The sequence below is a fragment of the Anas platyrhynchos genome, chromosome 7 (assembly GCF_047663525.1).
Source record: "Anas platyrhynchos isolate ZD024472 breed Pekin duck chromosome 7, IASCAAS_PekinDuck_T2T, whole genome shotgun sequence".
Classification (NCBI taxonomy): domain Eukaryota; kingdom Metazoa; phylum Chordata; class Aves; order Anseriformes; family Anatidae; genus Anas; species Anas platyrhynchos.
The window spans coordinates 35863310-35881054 of NC_092593.1; the positions used below are offsets into that span (position 1 = coordinate 35863310).

Genomic DNA, 17745 nt, shown 5'->3' on the forward strand with positions numbered 1-17745 from the left:
AAGAGAAAAATCTGAATAGAGCAATTAATTCCCAGGGGACCTAAAAACTGGTCAACTTCAAAGCAGAGGAAGCAGACTCACCTCCACAGAGAAAAGTCACATGTTAGCAGCACTGCTCTTCAGCAGAAACAATTATCTTTACTCAGAATTATGTCTTTTTTTTTCTTTTTTCTTTTTTTTTTTTTTTTTTTATCATTTTGGACTTGGAAGGAGCTTATGACTTCACACTGACTCAGTAACAGCTGTTGTTTTTTAATACTAAACAGCATTAGTTATTTGAAATGAAAGACAAGAATGGGCTGTTTATTTGTTACAGAATGTTTTTTTCTTTAGAAATTTTTATCTGCAAAATGTGATCCTTTGTACATTAACGGTTTAAAGACTAGTTGGCAACACTAATGAAGCAGGCTCTGAAAGAAGAGGGAAAAGAGTGGGGAAAATAAAACCCCATAGGAAAAGGTTTGGGCTTTGAGGTTGATAGGAGACAAACACTCAGCCCCTTGATTAACCCAATGAGTTCGCCCAGCAAATCTGGGACATACGTGATCCCATCCACCACCTGCATTGTGGAAGTGAAGACAGCCATAACTACAGTATTTTTAAAAATACTCAGTATGAACATGGCCTACTTGTTCTGCATTTCTAAGGGACAGAGCTTTCTGAGGCAAGAAACGGGAAGTAGTCTAATCCATAGGGACTGAGTTTATTCCATCCTTTTCCTTGTATCAAGACAGGATTTGGGGGTTGAAAACTGGAAGTGCTAGCTCTAAGAAAACTATTACGAAAATAAAACCAAGAAGAATCTCATCAGGGAAATCCTACTGAACAAGTAGAGCATCCTTCCAAAGACTTAGCAATCACACAAACATACACACCTTCCATACCAAGCAGCAGTCCCATACAAAATACTCATCTGAAGTCTTTTCAAGATACAAGCCACAATATGAGAAATACCATGTTTGTTTGCAACCACTATTATGCCAGCTGTTGTATAGTGTTCTCACCTACATGTTGCTGCTACAAAAGGCCATCAGCTCAAATTCAGTACGGTAGGAAGATGACTGGGACGGTAAAATCATTTCCTCCCTGCTGCCCAGAAAACCAAGAGACAGAACTGCTGGTCCTGTGCCGAAGATTATGTGGAATGGTAACTAAAAAGCAGTTTACTGCAGACAGACATAGTGTCATGGAAAGGTTTGTACTCCATTTACTATTTCCTTTCTCCTCAGAGCTATTTGTTAGTGCTTCCTGGCTGTTCCCATTCCATCACGCTAGAAAAAAACAGCTATGGGATCAGTTCAAGATGCACACAAACTGAGTAACACGCAACAACATTTTTTGTGCAAATTTATTCATTAGCTTTAACAAGATTAATACATAAATCAATACTATGTCCAGCATAAGGTTGTATAACAAAATAGGCTATTTTGGAAAGATTAATTTTTAGTGCGTACATTTTAAGGGCAATTTTCATCCAAATTGGACACATTTAAAAAAATAAATAAATACAAGGCCAAAAATGCTTACTTAATGAAAGTCCTGCTAAGTAAGACTTCAGGCTCCACATTGCTTCAAAGCACTGATCAGTACAGGTGTCTGTGTACATTCTGAAGACATACACACGGGTTGTGCTCAAGCAGCGTACATTTTCTGACATCTGACTCACTCTAAAGCATACTATACTAGATTTCCAATTTAGACCTCCTTACTCCTCTTAAAGCTAGTATCTATCTTGCTTTTCTGCCTTCCAGGATTGTCTTGCCATCCAGTTGTATATCTGCACACGCAAATCCCAGGAACAGTATGCATACAGAACGCGAAGGACCAGCCCCCTCCCAATACTACTTTTTTGGCTTGAGATCCAGACTGCAGTATCTAGTGGGCCTCTTTGCGAAACAAACTGCTACCCTACTGACCTACATGTAGGACTACGATGATCTTAAAAATAAAAATGCTTTGGGAACAGATGGGCACACTGGAAGCTCCCAGCTCTACCTGCTGTATGGTCTTGGAGCTCTCCGGACTGCAGGAACAGATCCTCTTTGGGATGCCTGCTGCTTAGGGCTGTAGCATTTTAAGCTTTAGGCACACTCGATTCTGGGGGCTACAGAAAGCCCACAGGAAACTGCATTTTCAGCTTGGCTTCCCTGACGGCCAGCGAGTCCAAGACATAAGTTGGTATTTACATGTTCCTCAAAGCGCAGTACAGAGGCATTCGCTGTTATTTGGGCTACCTTTGTTTATATTCAGCAATACTGAAATCTGGTCCCAATTTAGATTACATACAGGAGACAACGTATTTGGCAAAGCAGACATTATTTACTACTTTGAAATTCCTCACTGGTTCAACCCTATTCTCTATCATATGCTGTAAAGGCAATTCTTTGGGCATCTTGATTCTACAAATCTAGATTTAGCTTGATTTATTTCTCTTTGACTTAAGTTCTGCTGAGGGCAAAATTCCCTTTTCCTCAAGAATTTACACTCAGGATTGAGTCACAAATTTTAAAGCTCTTCTAATTTACATATTACATTAAAAGAAAACCCCAAAGCTTGGACAAAGAAAACACAAACATAGTGAAAACATCCCTGAGAACCTTTCAGTAACGTATTAATAATCATTAGTTTTGGTCCATTAGAGGCAAAAAATTATTACATCCAGTTATTGAATCCTGAGGGCTACAAGTAGATTGTACATTGAATTCCCATTCATTCACTCTTCTTACAAAATACTGAGAGACAAAAGCCACTAGAAGTGGTTTACATTCTATTTAGATAATCACCACAAATTTTGAGACAGATGGCCTGGATCCAGCCCTGGTGTAACGCCTTTAACATCAACGGAGTTCACACACTTACATTCCAGGGTCGAAGTTTGGCAACATAGATGACTGTGTGAAGGACAGTACCTAAAATAAAAACCTTCAAAGTTATGTCAACAACTTGTGAAAATTATCCTTCATGTTTCTGCATACTTCTTATAATTTGGCAAACGTTTTACAAAGATTTTAGGTTGAAAAGCCATGCTGTCATACCATAGGAAAACCTGGAACTCTACAGAAAAGCAAAGTGCTTGGAATAGTTTCCACAAAAGTGCATAAATGGGTAAAGACTACAGAAGCACTGTGTTAGTACACATGCAGGGCCAACTAACACAAGAACTTCTTGAAAATCAGAGGGATATATCATTCTCCATTTCTCTGAAGTTGCTTTAGAGGGCCACACAATCCAACATCTCATTGTCCTAGCAGTATTTTAGAACAAACTAAGTCAAAATCCACATAAATGTAAAACAGATAAAAGCAAGTCATCCACTTTGTTTCTTCTGCCTGGAATAGGAACCATTTTCCAATGCATCAGACTTCAATAGGGTTTCTGAAAACAGTAGCGTCTGAAAGTAAACTAAAGCTGCTTGTACTCAAAAGCAAAGGCTATGTTAGCCCAGATTTTAAGTTTTCTGTACCAGTACTCCTGACCTTATCACTCTCTGCTACATCAAACCTGAGCAGACCTGTCATTTGCAATTAAAAAAGCCATGCTTTATAATGTTACATTATATTAATAGCTTCTGCTAAAATGAGGTTATGTTCTAGTTTATGAAGTGCAACAGTGTAATACAATATATTGTACCTATGGCTAATCTAACTTGTAAGAAAACATGCAAAAAAAAAAAAACCTACATAGGTGTTTCTGTAGAGTTAAACCAGAACAGATATAATACTAAAAAGCTCCTTGGGGAAAGCATCAGAACTTCGGAGTTCCTTCAGGAACATTTTAACGTTTCAAGAAGACAGGGGAGCAATATGTGGAACAGAATGTTTATGAATAGGGGAAAAATAGAAAAAAATATGGTATATGAACCTTTCCTAAAGGATCTAAATAAAAACCTTGTTTTGCTCAATGAGCAAAAGAATTGTTCAGAATTCACAATGTGACTACATTGAACTGCAAAACAGTTTCACCGTAGGGATCTTGGGGACTTAAATTTGACATGATTTTGTGATCAAATACCAGATGTACTACTTCCGAGGTTCCTTTGAAACACTACTCATGAAGATCCAGCAAGGTTGTCCCTAGCCAAACATGAAACATTTGTGCAGGCTCGCTGTAAAATGGATTTTGGTTCTCTTGGGAAGGCTTCCTCACATGTTTAAGCTATGCATTCAACTCTAGAGAAACACCTCAGACATGGTAACAAAAGGCCATATATGTTTTTAACCATGATATTTGTGTAGCAAGTTAGTAAGAAGTGGATCCTTTCAGACAGTGGACGTATTGCCAGGCAGCGAACTATCAGAGACTGCTTTGGGATCAGGAGTGCAACAAGCAAAAAGTTGTTTTCCCAAGCTTTTCTGAGCAAATCTGAAGTACATTATGTGGCCCATTGCAACAAAAGACACAGAAATGAGCACCAATAAACCGAAAGCTTCAGGATTAGGGGCCAAGATGACCATGATGAAGTGTAGCAGATCAAGAAGGTAATTCATGGAGTTTTGGACACCGTTTATGATGCCTCTTTCAGATTCTACCACGTTTTCTTGGAGTAACTGTGTGACAGTCAAATCAAAGGACCAAAGGCCTGAGGAGAGAAAAAAAGTTATCCATACAACTGGGCTTCTCAAGATAAGCTTTCATTATTGACACAACCTATTTCTGTGCGCACACTTATTTCTGCCTAAAATATGTAGGTCAAACTAACCTCCTGTCAGAATACTATGCATTTCACACTGGCACAGCACACAGACACTTCTTTCCCCATTACTCATATTTCCTGAACTAATACAAACAGCTCGCCCATCAACTTCCCCATTACATTTTGCTTCAACACACCTATTAAGCTAACAATGTTTTGCTCACCTGTTCCTTATTTAAATAGCTGTTTTACAGCATCTTGACATTGCTAAAAGCTTTCTGTGTGTGAATCAAGTATTTTCTTCCTCCAAAACTCAGCATAAGCTGCAGAAATTCTTAGGAGTATAACGGTTCCATAGATGAAATTTATTACATATACATATTTAACTTTTTTTTTTTTTTTTTGCTGTTGACAAATACTAGACTACCTGGCAATTCCTCAAAAAAATCAAGCTGCCATTCAAATCAATGTTTCCTGTTCTAAACTCCTTTGCTGGTCACAAGTTTAAAGAAGAGTTTGAAGAAGAGGTCATTTATTTAAGGAACTAATTTAGTAAACTGAAAAATTTGAAGGTTTACGTAGCATTAGGGTTTAGACCTGTTTTGTATTAACACGTTTTTAAGAAAGGAAAAAAGGAAGAGTATTTAGAGATGTTCTTAATTAGTATAGCTTGTTCTTTGGAATGATCAAGCTACACCAAGTATGCCAACTCCTCACGTTAGAGCAGAATGATATACAAGTCAGGACTGCAGTCCCTGCATTGGCAATACTACTTTGTGTAAGAACATTTCATTTGCCTGTGAAGTCTAACAAATTAGGCTTAGAAGTGTGATGCAATACCAACTGCAGCCTACAGTTCTCAATTCAAGTTGGTATTTAGCTGACAAGTACTGTAGGTTCTAGAATTAAAAGCAATCAATAGATCAGATGTTAATAGATGCGATACTCACCAACTCTAGCAGCAATGACCCCTGCAAACAGGAGACTAACAGAGATTAAAGGCACGGGCTCAGGACTCATCTCTGGGCCGCTGTGAGCAGGAGTAGTAGACCCGTTTAACACGTTGGGCATCCCAGTTGCCAAAGCCATTTCAGGCTCCCCTCCTGGAGATGCAATAGTAGGTAATGGTTCACTTTTAAACAGCCGAGCACTGATGTCAGCAAATGGGGAAACCGTCAGATCCATCGGACTTCCAGGCATGAAGACAGAGATGGCACATAGGATCAGACAAGCGAACTGGGCGACTCCAGAAATGAGGCCCGTGCGAATCAGGCCACATTTGCGACGAAGCCAGGTGAAAGCCACCGTTCCCATGATGCCAGTGACTGCCGAGGCGCCCATCAGGAGGCTGAGCACAGAACCACTCAGACCTTGAGTGTATGCATAGCCTGTGGTAATGCAATCAAAGCCCAGAACAGTCATATACAGAAACGCAAGCCCCATGCCTGCGAGAAACACGGGCTGGTTGTAGTACGCAACCCATCCATCACGAAAGGTGATGAAAGGCTCGGCAACCCGGGCAGCGCAGCCGACTTCCTTCTCCTGTTGGGGCTCAAAGCCACTTACATCTTTCTCAACAATTAATTGCACTCCTTCAGCAGGTTTCATGTCATTGTCTGTAAACAGAAACGGAACTGTTAGATACACTCCTGCCAGGGAACTGCAAGACAAGTGGCTGCAGTAAGCTCACTGCTCCAGAAGCGCCTCGGTTCAATTTGCTCATCAGCTTTCCTCTACTTCGTTAACTGTCTTAAATCTCACCCGCACAGTAAGATGAAGTAAAGTTTCTGTATCAGTTTAAACTCCTGCTTTTTCAATTAAACTGTATTAAGAACGAAGCAGGCTATGCTTTCTTCAGACTTGTAACTAAATGCTTCATTTCCATAAGGAAATGATTTATGTGATGAGAATTAGCTTGCATTAGTTGGTATTTTAATACAGCTTTGTATGTTTAAATGCACTAAGCAGAGAAAATAGGGAATATTTAAACACATGTCAATATGTTACGGTAGGAAAGCCAAGACAGAAGCCTGTTGAAGCCTACCGAAGCCAGAAGGCTTTAAAACCTTAGATCATGCTTTCCTACAATTCCATGCTTACTCCTTTAGCATAAGGAAAAGGCACCATGCTTCCACTGGCCACAACCAAATTGAAAAAGAAAAGTCATGGCAGTGTTTATATTTGCCTAAACTCCCCGTATTGCAATTGGGGCACTTTGAGTATTTTGGCAAGTTTTCAAAAACTGCAAGTCCTCTACTGAATCAAAACACTGCAACAGCAAAGATTAGGAGAACGTTCCTGTTTGCTAAATGCTTTGTTCACCAGGAGCAAAGAGCTGGGTTCAGAGAGAGAAAGCCTTCTGCCCTCTTCATCATGCTCCTCTACCCTAGGGCTGCCATCAGCCTACTGGACCACAAGGCTTCTGTGCCTGGGAAGAAAAGTCTCTTCAGCACTTTTAATAGCAGCCTCCCAACTCACTATATATTGAGAAAAGAACAGATTTAACAGATTTGTCAGCTCACTTTTGAAGAGAAAACTAGAGTTCTTCAAAAACACTTTTAGCTTTAAAAAAAAGCATGATGTAGTTGGGAGTACCAATGCGTAGCATGGGCTTTCAGTAGAGTTTACATACTGGTATCCCCACTGGGCTCAAGTCTTGCATTCTAGTATCTGGTACATTTCAAGTGCTTCAGAACAAACAGACTTATTTGAAATAATTTTGTGCTATTAAGAGAATCAAAATTAACATTGATATTAGTTTTGCAGTTGCTTTAAAGATCAGCATTGCAGCCACCTATGCTGCAAATCCCAGTTGTTCAGCTTGGCCAAAGAAGTTGAGTAGATGGCCAAACCAGACTTTCCTCCTCCGTTTCCTGCAGCACGTAGAACTGAAAACTTGCTAGATTAGCAATATTACCGCCTATTCTATATCTTCCTGAAAGCCTGGTAGTACTGTGCATAAGCAGAGATAAGCTAGCAGGAAGAGACCTACACAAGCTGTTTTACTCATAGGCACCCCAGAGCAAAGGGCTTTGTCAGCCCTTGAGATGTGAGACAGATGGAGGGGTGCATTCAACAAGACCAGCCCTGAATAGCAGGGTAGACTGAAGGATTAAGAGGAAAGTATTCATTTTGGGGCTACATTTTATGGGATTTGTCAAATAGCTGCATGAGGAATTGTCACTACTTAGGAGTCTCTGTATCTCTACCCAAAAACTGAAAGCTTCAAGCTAGGAGCAAAAAGCTTGAGCTTCAAAGCAGTGTCCACAGAAGACAGAAGTCAACAATTTCATTTTGACTGACACAGCGAGGATACCACAGACTGCAACAGTGATGTTTGTGTTTCCGATACCTTTTTTTGCATTCAGCTGTTTCAGTTCTGATTCTTCAACTTTTGAACACTTGAGAGCCAGGGTAGGGGTCTTCTGATAAACCTTCCAGAGCAGCAGGTATTCCACACACATTGACATCAGGTTCCAACCAGAAATGAATCCACAGCCAATCATTGGAGAGCCAAATGTCATTATCTGACCAACTGCCATTGGGGCCAAGATATTGGTCAACTGATCGATTCGTCGTATTGTGGCATTCATATCTGTCAGAATGATTTGAGGATATCAATTGCTGAATACTTACAGTGGGACATTCACTACCAGAATTGACAGTTGTACTTAAGCACACACATCAATAAGCATTGACTCAACCTGAAGTGATTTCAGTAGGAACAGGAATTTGCTAGACACTCCTTTAAAGCGTTCCAGTGTCCAAATTTACTGAGCCCAATCCAGGAGCTCATAAGCCAAACCCTTCCTCTGTCAGTTTTGCCTGCAGATGGTCTTCCAGATTTAGGATTCTGCATTTACAATGGAAGCTTATTTCTGCAGGTAAAATGCTTTCTCACTAGATCACAGACTGCCCTTACATTCAGGTGACACTATGGACTCACTAACACTCCACCCCAACATGCACAACGCGGGACACTAACAGAAACCTACCATAGTAGAATTCATTCCTGAAAAGATAATTTTAGCAGCTGTAGTCTCCCTGCATTCACTTCTAATACGTGGTGACCACAGTACCCACCATGATAGCAGCAGACCTTTGAAATGGCTTTCAATTTCCTTATCGAGTCACATTGATCGATGGTAGCTGCAGGCATTCTACGGACTTCCTGAGCGAAGTCCTCCCTCCCTTCTGCTCCACACGTTTACGGGCAAAACAAGAAGCCCACAATACATCTCCCACTTGCTGGTAGATGTCTCACCCTCCCCAGTTAAGTCAGCTTCAGTCCTTCTAGGTTGCTGGGGATTTCAATTAATGGTGCCATCATTCTGCCCCTAACAGCTCCTGGATGCTCCATGATTTTGCACACTGAGGCTTCGGGCTGCTTAGCAATACAGCTCAGACTGATTTTAGATTCCTATTAAGAAAATAAAGCTTTTAAAGGGAAAATGGAATTAGTGCAATATAAAGCTGGCTTACTGAATCTACAGAGAATTGTTCCTTTGCATTCAGAGACTGGTTTAGGTTATTCAAATCAGAATTCAAAGTCAATTCAGTATTAACTGGTTCAGTATTTACTATTTCACTGATATTTAGCTAAGATGAGTAAGTCAGACTTGCCTAATACTTGGCTTTAGAAGCTCCAAGAACTAAGCTTTGTTTTATCTGGGTAAGGACAGTATTTCCAAACTCGGGAGAGCTACAAAAGTAATCAGAGCGAACAGAAAGATTAATCATGGACAAGAAAGAAGGGGAAGCCAAGGCAATTATTATTTGCCTGTCCCACCAATTGATTTAACTAAGGCTATTCTTTCAAGAAATCTAGCAGTGCTGAGATAGACAACAATATTTGCTGCAAAGTCAATGGTGGCATTTAATTTTTATTTATTTATTTATTTATTTAAGTTCAGGAACCTTAGTCTCCAAGTTACATTATGACTCAGTACAAAGCCACCTTATCCAGCCTGAGTGAGATTTGCTTCTACGTGGATCTGATGAGCCGAGGTGCTTAGTTTAGGCTTTTTCATGGTTTTAAAACCAAGTTGCATCAGAACTCACAGTAACCTCTTGCCTGAATTTTCAGTACAGAATGTAAGTGGTCATGTAACTGAACCCATCGAGCTGTACAGAGGCACAACCGCCTCCCTTGCAACAGATCTTTGCAGGTGTGGTCTGTACCTTATCTCAGGAAGGCACACAGGGATTGGGGAGCATGATTTGCTGAATAAGAACTAACATAAGAAGAAAGGTTAATGAGAACCATTAGAACTTCAAAGCTACTCTAGACAGATCATATTTTTCCTACGTGCAAAAAGAAAGTTAACTGGTACTGCTGCTCTACAGAAGGCATGACCTAGAAAAGCACTGCAAGGTCAAAACAGAAGACTAGAATGGAGAACTTGTATACTTGGAAATGAAAGTGAGACACTTCAGGCACCTAAAGCAGAGCAAACCTCTCCTGGATGAGATGGGCAAGTAAAATTCCATCACAGGAGATACACTGCAGATTTATTCCTTGTGGTTGTGATGCAAACCTTTAAAATGATTCAGGCATGTGAACTTATGGATAATTTAGGCAGCTTCCTACAAAATTAGGGACCAGAAGCTGAAATGCTGTCTAAGCCTTGAGGTATCTGAACTCCAGAAGTGTCTCAGACTTGGAACTTTCAGTCCCAGAGTTACTTCAATGAGCTATAAATGTCTTAGCAATGTCAAGCTGCTCTGTGCCTTGTTTGCACTGCAGTATCAGTTCCTCTGTCTGGGAAGGCTCAAATCTCCTCATCGGGTTGATCAGTCCCTACAGCATGCCCAAGCTCACTGCAAAAGAAGCCAGTTCCCAATCTTGTTATATCAGAGCAGCAGCATAGCCAAAGATGGATCACATAGCCCCTGGTGGGAACTGCCTTGCTGCTAGGAGCACTCCCCAGCAAAGGGCACTCAGATTCAATGCCTCCTTGGTGCAGAAGATCCCCAAATCTCTCGTATCCAAGGAGTGTCATGGCCACCAAGCTGCAGCAGAATTTGAATGGGAACTCTTTCTCCTAATAATGCCATGCCACTGCACAAGAAAGGGGAAAAAAAGAAGGAAAAATATTTACTAGACCAAAAAGGAGGCTAAGTCCAGACTCTATGACCAAAGGTATCAGTTGTCAAAGGAATACTGAGTATTCAGTTCCAATCGAATCCACAGCTTTAAGTTAGACACTAATCCTAGAGAACTGAGAGACTTCAAATACATCCGCATGCACAGCATTTCCTACTGGCAGCTTCCCCATCCATACACTTTATTGTTCTGGACTTCATTCTTATGCATCTCTTTGATCCCTAGGTAAGGAGCCCAATTACGCAACAGCTCTCCGTTTCATTCCAGGGACCTAAAAATAAAGTATTGCAACACTTGGCTCTCAGTGCCTTAAGATTAAATAGCTTTTCTATTAAACACTCACTATTTGATTTAGGAGTTGGTGCATGTTTATTTGGATGACAAGAATAAAGATTTCCTCTGACAAAGCTGCAGTAGGACTAAACAAGGACAAAAGTAGTTTAGGGCTACCTGACCGAGTTGTTAGCACAACAGTAACTTCTAATCCCTCTAAGTCTGGTACAGAGCAGGAAAGGGGGAAATAAAGGTTGCCCTTTCTACCTGCTGTTTCTCACAGTGACTGGAACTCAAAGATGTGCTGACCTCTGTAAAATTCTAGCCTAAATTCAAACTCAGAAAGTAAGACAGTTTAAAGTATTAAAAAGGCAATGTATTTCACCTGCCAGTTTGCTTCTGTCTTCCCCTGCAACCACAACAATCCAGTCCCTCTGAATTGTGATCGCTGTGGCAGTGCTGGCCAAATTGGCAATATTTGCTATCGTGATAACCAGGATATAGCACATCGTCTAGAGAAATGGGGGGAAAAGTTACAAGGTGAGAAAAGCGATGAAGGGAGATCTTCGCTCCTACCTTGTACAAGGAGAAAAGACACTTTCACATTTGAATCATGCATTCTACTGTTATTCTTCAGACAGGACCAAGTCTACTTCACAGTTCCTAAAAGTAAACAATCACTTGTTTCCCCAGCTACTTTGTTTTACTTGCTAGTTTTAGCTCACAGCAGTGTCTAAACACAATGAGAAAAACAAAAGTGCATCTGTCTCCCATACTCCCAGAAGTTTCTTCATAAAAGAATTCCTTATTAAGAAATTTGAGCACTCACAAGAAGCCATCCATGGTATAAGGTCAAAAGCTGTGTCTTAAACCAGAAGACAATCATCAGGATAATACCACACAGGATGACAGATGCATTCTGTACAACCAAGGATGTCTGGGCCACTGTTGTAAATCAAAAGAGAATAACCGTGAACACGAGTAAACTATAAGCTTACAAAGGTTAAAATTAAGGAACATGCATGGATTCTTTAAGTATTTTTTAGCTTCCTATTCTCCCAACCCAAACATAAAACAAAAAGTATGTATCACTTTTATTTTGAACATTCCATTGTCTTAGAAAATGAACTTACTGTCTGATGCAACTTCACAGCTAGAAGTAGTGCCTAAATAGTCCTTCCCGGTCAAAAAAAACCATTTTCACGTTGACACCATTTTTAAAAGGTCAAGAGACTCAGCTTAAAGCCTCTAAAATTTATCTGCAGTGTAGTATGCAAGTGATGCTACTGCGTAAACCCTTGGAAAGCAAGCATGTATATGAAGAACTTGATGTCACATTACTTTTGAAACAGACTAGAGCAAACATATTTCAAACACATGTAACACAAATGCAATAGTATCACTTACACAAAAGATGTTTATATCTAGGCACAAGACAACAAATAATGCATGATGTGTTCATATTAGAAGGTAAAGAACTTGCCTGTAGCTTTTGCCTTAACCCGTGGTTTTTATATTTTGCATTTCCGTGGATCTCTATGTATTGCATAGGTTCAGCCTGAGTAGTGAATGTATCATGATACAGAACTGTTCACCTCCTGTCTTTGACATTCTGTACAATTATAACCACTCTGAAACACTACCCATAATAAACCGAGCAAGCCCAGTTCTCGTATTTGACTTCAGGAGTTAACTAACAGCTTTGTCATTAATTTAATCTACCCTTGAGTAAATAACCTGCTCTGGACATCTAACCTTTGAGCCTGGAGTTCTTGTCCACCCAGTCTCCAATAATGGCTCCCAGGAGAAGAACAGATCCCGCCACAACCAGTCCATAAACAGCAGTCAGGAGCAAGCTGTTTCCGTACAGTTCCACCAGGAACACAGACACAGCAAAATGCCACATACGGTCTCCCTTTAAGAGTAACAGAAAGTAGACACACAGCGTTATTATTTGCACTTCTCAAGCACGCTAGTTGACTATTTTACTAATGCCCTGAAAATATCTGTTAGAAGTATCAGATATGTTACACATACAGAGGTAGGGGGGTTTGATTATGGGGTGGCTGTTTGTTTTTTAATCAATGCATCTTGTCATCATTGATTATCCCAGCATCACTGAAATTATCTGTACTAATCAAATGTAGCATATATTTTGAAGCTCACCCCCAAAATCCTCATTTCTTTGTAATACAGAACAGCGTTACCAGCCACATCCACCAGGACTCAGAAAGCTTACATGGATTCTCCAGAGATCAGCTAGCACCAACAGATTTAATGATTAACAATGCTATTTAAATAACTTAGCAAGACAGCAGTTTGCTCTTGAAAACGCTCAAGAAATACCATTTTAAAATACAAAAGCAAGTCTAGGCAAAGCAAGCCATAATATAGAGACAGGCAAATCAAGGACAGTGGCACCCTACACATTCCTGAATACTAACTGAAGCTTCTGAAATCAAGGGACTCGACATCTTTAACAACGGTGAGCCTGGGCACGTTGCTAAGAGATGGGATAGCAGAGCTAGGTTAGCCCCTCGCAGTACTGGTGCTTGGAATACAGAATTTCAGTGCTCCAATACCAGTAACAGCAGGCAAAAAACAAGCCCAAAATACTAAACACATCCAAGTGATGTAATTTTCCTACTATTCGAAACATCTTTAGGTCTGCTGCCAAAGAGACCTGTGGCTTGCTAATGAATGCACATCAAGGTTTTACCAGTGTCACATGATGGAGGTCGGCATCTCACTATTTTTAAACACGCTGCCAGTATACCACAGAAAACGTTTTATTTAATCAAAAGGCAGATAAATACAATCATTTGTCCTGTTCGTGGATGGTTTGTTTTGCAAGGGTTCCTAATGTTAGTCTGTCATAAGCGAAAGATGAAACTGTTTTCTTCTGTAGCCTTATCTAAAATAAGCAATTGCTCTGTGAAATAGCAAATAGTACCAATTTCTAAGAACCTCAAGTACTCTAAAGAGCTGGGGGAGAAGATGCAACATAGAAGCACTCACAAAGCAAAGTCTGCCAAATCTGTCAAGCAGCACAGCAATAGAGATATAAAATGCATGCTATTTGTAGGGGCAACATAATTGCAAAGCTTGATGCAAGTCTTCAGCGTAGGCAGACACATAAAGAACTTTAAGTCAATGGAGTTCTCCAAAAGAGGCTTCTTCAGAGCATAAACATTTGTTTCCTTAACCACAAGCAGAAAAAGAATTACATGCCCATTATGTGGGAACAAAATTTCACCTGCTCAAAGAGAAAATCTGGGTGTTATGTTTCCTAAATAATAAATAAAAGAATGTGTATCCAGGCACAACTGGCTTAGATTTGCCTGCTCATACATGAGAGAATTTTCATTCTCTAAAGATGTGTTCTCTAAGGCACGTTCCACTTTTACTCCACGTTTAGTAGAGGCACACGGAAAGTATTCCAGCCATGAGAGAACAGGGATGTCATTTCCCAAGTCCAGCACCCACTTAAGCCTACTATGACCTGAGGCATCTCATTACCAAATTCCACTTACAATCTATGCAGGTGGATTAACTACATTTTGATTAGCCTGTGTAACTGCTTAAGGTGGGAGAATAAATAAGTCAAAGGAGTAATATTGCATCAAAATCTGATCATAGAAGTTGTTGGCTTTTCTATATGCAGAGATGTTCCAGTTGGGATAAGAATTCAATGACTGTGAAAGTAATTTTAAAAGCACCTAAGTGTGTGAAAGTCAGTGACAATCTCTGACAGGTCTGCTGTCAGCATGAGAAACCCAATCTCACCTGATATTCACAGGAAGCCTCCTCTAGTTCCAGTGAAATCATGATTTTGCCATACAATTTGCTTAAGGAGCCTATGAACTCTGTTCAACCTCATCCAACATTTATGCAGAGTAATTTGACGAGGCCAATACACACTGCTAACTTCTAGGGTAACTAAAGATGTTACTATCAGGAAAGATGGGTTTCTTTCAGGAATTAAAAACCATAAAGAGCAAGTAAGTATAAGTTAGTGTCACAAAAGAACAGCATTAGTGAATTGCAGAGGTTTGAAGCTGGCGTGTAAGAACTACTGAAATTTCAGCAGCACATATTGCTGTCAGAAATGGGCAAAACCTTAATTACATAACTTAATCCCACTTTAAAAGAGTCTCAAAATATGGGTATCTCAACTCCAATGACTATAGCTGCTTAGCTTCACCAAACTTTTAAAGATGGTTCTTAGCTCTCCAGCTGTAATCATTGCCCTTATAAACCATCCCAGAGTGGCTGTACACAACCCCACCCCAGCACTGAAGCCAGCAGGAGCCTGGCTGCTGCCGGGCCTCCTGAGCCCTGTGGTGCCACAGGCAAAGCTGGGAAGTTGCTGCTGACCTCTTGATGAGTACCCAGCCTGGCAGCACCTCGGTGAACTTCGTTTCTTTCTGTTCCTTCTTTGGCACTGAGTGATAGACAGGAATGACTTACAAACATAAGGACAACAGCATGCGGTCTGAGACTCCAGGAGAGCAACGCACTGAAGCCAAGCCCAGATTCAAATGCTTTACTTAACGAGAGCCAGAAAGGTATGCTAGGCTTTGTTTGGATCTGAAGACATTGTATTTAATCATTTACAGCTTCTCTCTGTTTTTGGGAATGTCTTAGCAACGTGGAAACCAAAGTTAAGCTCTTTCAACCACAGCAAAACCCCATTTCTCCCAGGCTTTGTCGTGTGGACACAGACTGTTTACAACAAGGATGCTATAGCAATTTGAGTTCTGAAGATAAAGGTGCTTGGTTGCTGTTCCTGTTAAAAAAATGTTCAGCCCAGAACACTAAAGCTTTGGAGATAGAGAAGGTGCAGCCCTGCACCAGTTCTGCCAAAATAAGCTGCATTTCTGTTGTTTCAGCAGGTTTAGGGGTGGGTTTTTTTTTTGGCGGTGTTTGTTTTGAGTCAAGGTTTTCAGCACAAAAGAAAACATGCTGGAACGAGGAGTACACTATTAATGCTGCTAACCAGCTGAACAGATGCCCTGCAGCCTGTTTGTCATAGGGTGCACCGGGGTTTTCAAACCCTGCTTTGTCACCCTCCCTCGCTGAGAGCAGCCCCACCGCCAGCCTTGCCAGGGGCAAGCAGGGCCGGCCGCAGTGCCAGGTAAGCCCTTTGTTGGCACTCCTGATGAAAAGTCCGGTGGGTAACAAGCCTGGCCTCTGAAGAATGGTGAGCCAAAGAGGCACAGCACTGCACAGCTCTTTCAATGATATTAGTAATTGCTAAAACATTGCTCTTGTTTAAACAAGTGTTCGATACCACTCCAAGCCTCCTTCCATTAAGGGGACACCAGCACAGCCTCCTGTGGTGCTGGAAGCCAGGCACTGCCGGGGCTGGGCACGCAGTGCTGTAACCGTATAGCAGTGACCTGGCCAGGGCTATACAAAGCACACGTTAATCCAGCCCAAATCCAGCACTGGGGACAGCAGGGAAAACTGGGGGGAAATTCTCTATTTCTTCTTGATTCAAGTCATTTGAAGGAGGCTTCGGGTTATAGCACAAGGTTCTATTCTTCATTTTCCTATATGAAAGATGACCAGAGCCTCTATTTTTTGTTTATATTTCAAGGTTATTCAACCACAACTCAAGGTAGTCAGAAATGTCAGAGTGAGTAAATTAGTCCAGAAGGAAAGCATTTCAGCAGCTAAGTACTTTGACAGGGAAAGGACCAGCCCCCTGACCCTCTCAACAGGTTAGCTAGAGAGCAGCAAGAGGTCTACTGCAAACACGGTGTGTTTCCTATTAGTAAGGGCAGTAAGTAGTGCACCCCTCCATGTACGAGCTGCAACGACCTGCCCTTCCCACCCTACTCTGGACCACGCGTGGTGTCTTTCACTGACAGCTCACCCCTCGGGGAACCTCCCTGGCTCTGCAGGTACAAAAAGCACCAGAGGTGCAGAAGCAGGCCCTGAGGGTAGCCCTACATGCGACTGGAAACTGGACAGGGTGTGAACGAGGGCTTCTGACGGCAAGGTGCAGCAGCGAGCGCCCCATCCCTGTGTCACTCACCCATGTGGACAGCGCGTGCCCCAGGTAGAGGAGGAACTTGGCAGAGGTGAAGTAGCCGAGCACGGAGCCTGCAGGGGAACAAGAACTGAGCGCTGGGGGCTGACAGCGGCCGCCCCAGTCCCAACCCCAATCCCACCCCAATCCCAATCCCAACCCCACTGACCGCAGCGCCGCCGCCGCTCGCCAGCGGGCTCAGCTCCCCGCGCCATGCCTCGGGACGGGGATCGGGATCGGGACCGTGACCGGGCCGCGCCGCTTCGCTCCGTGGTTGCCTCCCCCGACTTAGCTAGCACTGTAGCTGAAGTCGGTCAGCGCTGGCCTTATGCGCCGCGCCGGGAGCGCTGCCGGGGCCGCGGGGCTGCCGGGGGCTGCCCGGCTCCGCTCGGCTCCGCTCTGCTCGGCGGGGCCGGAAGCGGGCGGCCGCGCACCGCAATTTATAGGCGGCGGGGAGGCCACGCCCACCGCCCCAAGCCCCGCCCCTCGCCGCGAGCCCCGCCCCCCGCGTGTGGCGCTGAGGCGAAGCCGCCTGAGGGCGGGAAGAGGGAGAAGGGGGGGGCGGCTGCGTGTGGTGGCTGCGAGCTGCCGAGGCGGGAGCCGTCGTGTTGTCCCCTCACACCGCAAAGTGCCTCCCGAGCGCCATAAAACCTCTCGTTCTCCCCCCCCAAAGTATATAGGGCATCCCCGCAGCAG

At 42.3% G+C, this 17745-nt stretch overlaps 1 protein-coding gene across 1 annotated transcript; it reads right to left on the reverse strand.

Annotated features, from left to right (window-relative positions):
* Positions 1–1330: 1330 nt before the first annotated feature.
* Positions 1331–17474, reverse strand: SLC40A1 (solute carrier family 40 member 1). The gene is made up of 8 exons (XM_038182365.2): positions 17219–17474; positions 17056–17123; positions 12768–12927; positions 11842–11957; positions 11398–11524; positions 7986–8228; positions 5584–6249; positions 1331–4579 (listed from the first exon to the last, which is right to left on the reverse strand). The coding sequence occupies exons 1-8, from the start codon at positions 17262–17264 to the stop codon at positions 4260–4262; spliced, it is 1746 nt and encodes a 581-aa protein (XP_038038293.1). The 5' UTR covers positions 17265–17474; the 3' UTR covers positions 1331–4259.
* Positions 17475–17745: the final 271 nt, after the last annotated feature.